The sequence below is a fragment of the Rhinopithecus bieti genome, unplaced genomic scaffold (genome assembly GCF_001698545.2).
Source record: "Rhinopithecus bieti isolate Rb0 unplaced genomic scaffold, ASM169854v2 scaffold_36959, whole genome shotgun sequence".
In the NCBI taxonomy this organism is placed as follows: Eukaryota; Metazoa; Chordata; class Mammalia; order Primates; family Cercopithecidae; genus Rhinopithecus; species Rhinopithecus bieti.
This window is the reverse complement of record NW_016816945.1, coordinates 53,883-60,472: the sequence shown is the minus strand read 5'-3', so window position 1 is coordinate 60,472 and position 6,590 is coordinate 53,883. Positions and strand designations below refer to the sequence as shown.

At 50.2% G+C, this 6,590-nt stretch overlaps 1 protein-coding gene across 1 annotated transcript in view; it reads right to left on the bottom strand.

Annotated features, from left to right (window-relative positions):
- Nucleotides 1-1,856: 1,856 nt before the first annotated feature.
- Nucleotides 1,857-6,590, bottom strand: part of SEC14L3 (SEC14 like lipid binding 3) — a 17,070-nt gene continuing 12,336 nt past the window's right edge. Inside the window, exons 9-12 of the mRNA XM_017855532.1 lie at nucleotides 4,725-4,831; nucleotides 4,195-4,334; nucleotides 3,950-4,119; nucleotides 1,857-2,767 (exon numbers count right to left, since the gene is read on the bottom strand). Of these exons, the coding sequence (XP_017711021.1) occupies nucleotides 2,646-2,767; nucleotides 3,950-4,119; nucleotides 4,195-4,334; nucleotides 4,725-4,831 (539 nt within the window). The 3' untranslated portion in view covers nucleotides 1,857-2,645. The remainder of the gene's footprint in view (nucleotides 2,768-3,949; nucleotides 4,120-4,194; nucleotides 4,335-4,724; nucleotides 4,832-6,590) is intronic.

The following is a 6,590-nucleotide window of genomic DNA, read 5'->3' as shown; positions in this document are numbered from 1 at the left end:
TTTTTTTTTTTTAGAGGAGTCTCGCTCTGTTGCCCAGGCTGGAGTGCAGTGGTGCGATCTTGGCTCACTGCAATCTCTGCCTCCTGAATTCAAGAGATTCTCATGCCTCAGCCTTCTGAGGAGCTGAGATTACAGGTGTGCACTACCTCCCCGGGCTAAATTTTGTATTTTTAGTAGAGACGGGGTTTCACTATGTTGGCCAGGCTGGTCTTGAACTCCTGACATCAAGTGATCCGCCTGTCTTGGCCTCCTAAAGTGTTAGGATTATAGGCACGAGCCACTGCACCCAGCCATGCTTTTTTTTTTTTTTTTTTCCTTTCTAAATCCGACAACCCTCACTTTCTCTTCTCTTCCTTCCTTTTTCCTTTCCCCTTCCTCCTCCCTCCTCCTTCCCCGCCAGCTTAGGAAGAAGGCAGTCTTGTTCCGTTCTGACAAATTGTTATAGAAGAGTGGTGGGGATGAAGAGGTGACGGGGTGAGGGGCAGCCTCAGCTCCAGTCCTATTTCTGCCACCTGTGGGGCTGAAGGTACAAGGCCAGTGCCTTTGGGAGCTCAGTTTCCCATCTATAAAGCAGATACCAGATTTTACACCCATAGGTGCATGTGGGAAAGTGCTTGCAGCTGCTGAATATTTTCTTGACTCACCTGAAACAGACCTCATAGCCTGCCCACAGATGAGCTCAGCCCTCTGTTCATTTGTTTCCAAGGAGCCTCTCATGGTACCAGCCTTTGGTTCCCATTCATCCCCATTCCCTGGTGTGATCTGGCTCCCCCGGCAAGAGTTGTATCAGGGGTTGGGGCTCAAGCTAGCCTCTTCATGTCCCTGAATCACAGCAGAAAGTTGGGAAGGAAACTCCGGGGTCCTGGCCTTTCCCCTAGTCACCCAGAGTCATGGCAAGTGTCAGGGCATTGTGCTTCACAGATGCCATGTGAGCAGCGGACAGGATGCTGGGCTGAGGAGCACAAGCCCTGCCCCACTCTGCTGTGAGTTTCCTTGGACAAGCTGCTTAAGCATTGTGGGTCTCCATGGCCTATCACCTCCTCTACCCACAAACAGGGACTGGAGAGGGTGACAGGCACAGGACACTTCTACTGGAAGGTCTAGAACAAATAAGTCATGCCTTCTTACTGCCTTTGTAAAAGTGGAATCTTAGGAGGTGGTATTCTTACTATGTTACGTTTTTTTTTTTTTTTTTTTGATAGAGACGTGGTCTTGCTATGTTGCCCGGGCTCATCTAAAACTCCTGGGCTCAAGCGATCCTCCCATCTCAGCCTCCCCAAGGGCTGGGATTACAGGCAGGAGGCAGTATTATGAGGTAATTGAGGGCCATGTCATTGAAGTAAAAAAGACAAAAACAGGCCAGGCATGGTGGCTGAGGCCTGTTATCTCCAACACTTTGGGAGGCTGAGGGGAGCAAATTGCTTGAGGCCTGGAGCTTGAGACAACATGGGGAAACCCCATCTCTGCAAAAAATACAAAAAATTAGCCAAGTGTGGTGATGCCCACCTGTAGTCTCAGCTACTCAGGAGGCTGAGGTGGGAGAATGGCTTGAGCCCAAGAGGTCAAGACTACAGTGAGCCATGATTGTACCACTGCACTCCAGCCTGGGTGGGCGACAGAGCGAGACCCTGTCTCAAAAAACAAACAAACAAACGAATAAACAAACAAACACCCCCTCCCCCAGGTCCTGGATCTGCCACCCAAGCTGTAAGATGTTGAGTGAGTGGCTTCATCCCTCTGAGCCTCCGTTTCCTTATCCATAAAGTGCCTTGGGGATGGCATGAGAGTAAAGCATGCTAGACTCACAAAGCTCTTGGCACAGTTTCTGGTACACAGAGAGCACTCACCAAATGATCATTGTTGTTTTCTTTATTATGATTATGCCAGATGTGACTATCTTTGCTTCCAGGAAAGTCTCTAAATCATAAGCTATGTGAAACAAGGGAAGTGGGTAAGGGTGGGAAGCTGAGTGTGCAAGTCAGACAAAGCCTGATGTAGGCAACTCCTATCAGAGGTATGTGGCCTTTGTGGCTGGGGTCCTCAAAAGACAGCCACTGCCAGAAATCTGGAGACTGAATTGTCTGGGTCTCCAGAAGAGAGTCCAACCCCACCACACCTCTGCTCCTGTCCAAGGTGCTGAAATCCACCCCACATAAGCTTCTCCTAGTCATGTATAGCCGTTGAGTCACCTGGACCCTACCTTGTGGTCCTCCATTCAATGCCACAAATATACAGTGAGCATCTACTATATATAGCGAGTGGAAATAAAAAGGATTTAGATACGTCTCCAACCCAAGTTGCTCACAGCCATACGGAAGGAATTCAAGCATACACACTTGCCTTAGGATAGGTGAGGACAAAGGCTAGGGGATTCATTTTGCAATTTATTGAGTTTCAGTGACACCCACTTCTTGCCTTTACCCTTGTTTTTTCCTCTTCTGAAACGTTGGTACCCTCCAAGGTTGTGCCTCTCATACCTTTCTTGATCTGACCACAGCAGATGAGTTTTCCCCCAGGTATCTCTTTGTGTTCTCACTAACGTCATAGAGTCAGGAGGACTAACAATCAATTTCAGGGAGGGAGGGAGTGTGGGATATAGAGAGGAATCAGAAGGTTAGGAGGTCTCTGAGAAGAGAGGGAGCCACCTAGACAGGGGTGAGCTCCTTATCATATTTCTGCATGCCCTCGTCAGGGAGCAGGACCTCCACCGTGAAGCTGACCTTCTTGGCGTGCACAAAGCTATAGGTGTTGTCGAAGCGTAGGACATCTGGGGGACAGATGGAAAGATGGGCATTGGGCTTGGCTTTACACACTCCTTGTTCCACCCCCGGCCAGGGAAGAGGACAGGCTTGTATTCCCACTGGCTTTCTTTGCCAAGCTGGGCCAAGCTCCCACCACGCCTCTTCCCTTCCCCATGGGAACTGCCACCCCAAGCAGGTCCTGTAAACAGACACCAATCTCCTCTTGGCATGTGCCCAGGCCTGGCTTTACTGGCATGGAGAGCAATGGTCATTACATCCCATTGTCTCATACCTGGAGACACACATGACAGGGCTGTGAAGGCACGTATTTGGGTTCATCAGAGACCTCCCAGCCCCCTTGGATGAAGTGGGGTTCTGGAGCAGGCCTGCTGGACACTGTTTGTTTCCTCACAACCACCCCAAAAAGCAGTTGTTGGCTGGGCACAGTGGCTCACGCCTATAATCCCAGCACTTTGGGAGGCCGAGGTGGGTGGATCACTTGAGGTCAGGAGTTCGAGAGCAGCCTGACCAGCGTGGAGAAACCCCATCTCTACTAAAAGTACAAAATTAAGTGTGGTGGCACATGCCTGTAATCTCAGCTACTCGGGAGGCTGAGGCAGGAGAATCGCTTGAACCTGGGAGGCAGGGATTGCGGTGAGCTGAGATTGCACCATTGCTTACGCCATTGCACTCCAACCTGGGCAACAAGAGTGAAACTCTGTCTCAAAAAAAAAAAAAAAGAAAGAAAGAAAGAAAAAGAAAAAGCAGGCATTGTAGCTCCTGGCTTACAGGTGAGCAAACCAAGAGTCGTTCCCAGATTGGTCAGACTTTTGCCCAGGACTATGCAGCTACCTGGAGGCTGGGGCGGGACCCTGGAACCACACAGCTTTGCGGCTCTGCACAAGTTGATTTATTTTTCAGAGCCTCGGTTTCCTCATGTGGAAAACTACTCTATCACTTGTTGTCTCTATTCTGCAGTCCAGGTGCCCCCAATCCCTGCAGGGCCTGTGCATCTCTGGCTCCTGGTGCACACAGTAGGTGCTCATGAATATGGACTGAGTGAGCGACTGTATGAATGAATGGTGCTAACCTAGGCTGTATGTCCCTGAATGGGGGAGGGGTGTTACTGCCCCTCTGTTTTCTTCTCTAAAGCATGGGACAGGTGGCTCTAGCCTTTCAGAGCCAGGTCTCAACTGGGGCAGACTTACAGATGCCACCCTCTGAGCAGGTGAGGCTCCCATCCTCAGGCACCATGTGGGCGTTGTAGCGCTGGCTGGGTAGAACCTCTGTCATCTCCCCTGCCCGCTGTCGCTCCCCCATCTTGGTCTTCAGGAAAACTCCGAAGCCGATGTCTGCACCGTCAGATGAGAACTGCCACCTGTCAGGGGGAGGAGGAGGAGACAGGTTGCTGCCCAGCCTGATGGGTCTCTGAGGGGTTAGGGCCTGTCCCTACCTGAGGACGCAGCCTGGAAACAGGATCTCGTATTCCACTTGGTGTGACGAGCCGCGGTTGATTTGCACCGAGTGCTCGTACTGAGTCTTCACCTGGTCCCGCACGTACATGGACTTGGGGATCTCCCCGCCATAGTTGATCTGCGGATATGGGATGAGATGGGCTTACTCCCCTCTCCTGGCCATTGTTCACGTTTCTCCCGCCTGAGACACTTTCACCACCTCCTGGAAGTATCCTCTTCATCCTAGCCCCACTCTCCCCCTTCCTCAAGTCTTCTTTGACCATCCAAGCTGGGTCAGTGCTTCTGCTGGGAGCTTCCCCTTCCAGCTCATCCCTCTGGGTTAAAATTCTCCCATTTCTTGTTTGCCTTTATAGCTGCTGAGAGCTCTGGAAGGGCGAGGGTTGTATTGACTAGCTTAACACCCAGTTCTTGGGGTCTCTCTATAGGTAATTGTGGATGAATGACTGGGTGGAAAGGGAACCCCACTTAATTCTTGAACCTCTCTTGTCCCAGGAAGGGCTCTTTGTACCTTGGTTAAACATTTGGGGTTTCCATCTGGGTCAGTCAGGGTGCCCCCAAACTGGGCAGGCAGTTCCTCAGGACTGATGAGTTTCAGCAAACCTTCCTTCCAGTTATCTGGGAGCAGTGGGACGCAAGGGAGGTTAGCAAGCATGGAGGGGACCAATTGGCCTCCCACACCCACCAGGATGACCTGAACTGGGGGAGAAGCCCTATAGGAGGTAGGCTGCCAGGGCCAATTCCCCAGTGTCCTAGGCCTGGGGCTATAGGAAGTGTCTTTTTCAGCACTGCATTGCTGTGGAAATGTGTTTCCCACCTTGATAGATGAATCAGCACTTTCTATTTCTCTTTGAGACAGTGTCTCACGCTGTTGTCCAGGCTGGAGTGCAGTGGCATGATCATGGCTCACTGCAACCTTGACTTCCTGGGCTCAAGTGATCCTCCTACCTCATCCTCACGAGTAGCTGGGACTACAGGCATGTACCACCATGCCTGGCTAATTTTTGTTTTGTTTCGCTTGTTTTTTTTTATAGAGATAGGGTTTCACCATGTTGCCCAGGCTAGTCTCAAACTCCTGGCCTCAAATGATTGTCTCACCTGGGCCTTCCAACGTGTTGGGATTACAGTTGTGAGCCATCATGCCCAGCCTACAGCATTTTTTTTTTTTTTTTTGAGACAGAGTCTTCCTCTGTCACCCAGGCTGGAAGGCAGTAGTGTGATCTCAGCTCACTGCAACCTCCGCGTCACAGGTTGAAGCAATTCTCTACCTCAGCTTCCTGAGTAGCTGGGATTACAGGTGCCCACTACCATGCCTGACTAATTTTTATATTTTTAGTAGAGACGGGGTTTCACCATCTTGGCCAGGCTGGTCTTGAACTCCTGACCTTGTGATCCACCCGCCTCGGCCTCCCAAAGTGCTGGGATTACAGGCATGAGCCACCACGCTCAGCCAACAGCACGTTCTTGAAGATCTTCCAGTCATGAGCAGTGAAGCTAAGAGTTATCTAATTGCCTCAAGGAGACTTTAGAGCTCAATGACGTCAACAGCCTTATGGGATCGCTCTGTGAGTAAGTGGCGTACCCAAGTCAGACCTCCCAGTGGGGCATGGACAGCCTTGGGCCTTTGGAGGGACCCTCCCCACCTCCCTCTGCCTAATCACCATGACCATGTTTATTACTGTTCTTCATACCCTATCCAAAGCTCTAAGAGTTCTGGGTCCTGGTTGTTACCATGCCCCAGCCTTGTGGCTAATCCAGGCTACCCAGTCCCCCAACCGCCTCACTTTAGCCATGGGAGATTCCTTCTCTACAGTGGGATTAAGGGGAAGACCACAATGTCCCACACACCAGGGCCAAATGAGCAGAGTTGCATGGGGCAGAGGCTGTGGACTTAAGGCCTGGACTGTGCTGGTAACCCACACTGCTCTAGGCTTTGGAAGGCTTAGAAGACATGAGCCTGGATCCTTCAAACCAGGCCCTCATAGTCTATCAAGTTCCCCATCCCAGTGGAATTGGGTAGAGGCAGAGGCTCGGGTACCAGGAGGAAAGAGAAAGTAAGGATTTATAAGCTCCCCCTCACCCCTGGATCTTCAGTTCTCCTAATTCTGTGATCTGACTATCCTGCTTGGGAGAAGTTTGCCTCCAAGCCAGGGTTGTTGGTTTGGGTTTAAGAACTATTTCCCTTTTCTCTCTTTGTCTCAGCCTTGTAAACATAGCTCTCTCACTTGTAAACACAGCTATTTTCCTATTTATAAAATTAATACATATTATTATACAGTTTAGAAATCATAGACAATACAGGTAATAAAATTAAAAACCACATGATTTCTCACTTTCAACAAATAAATATTTTGTTGTTTTCTCTTCTAGAAATAAA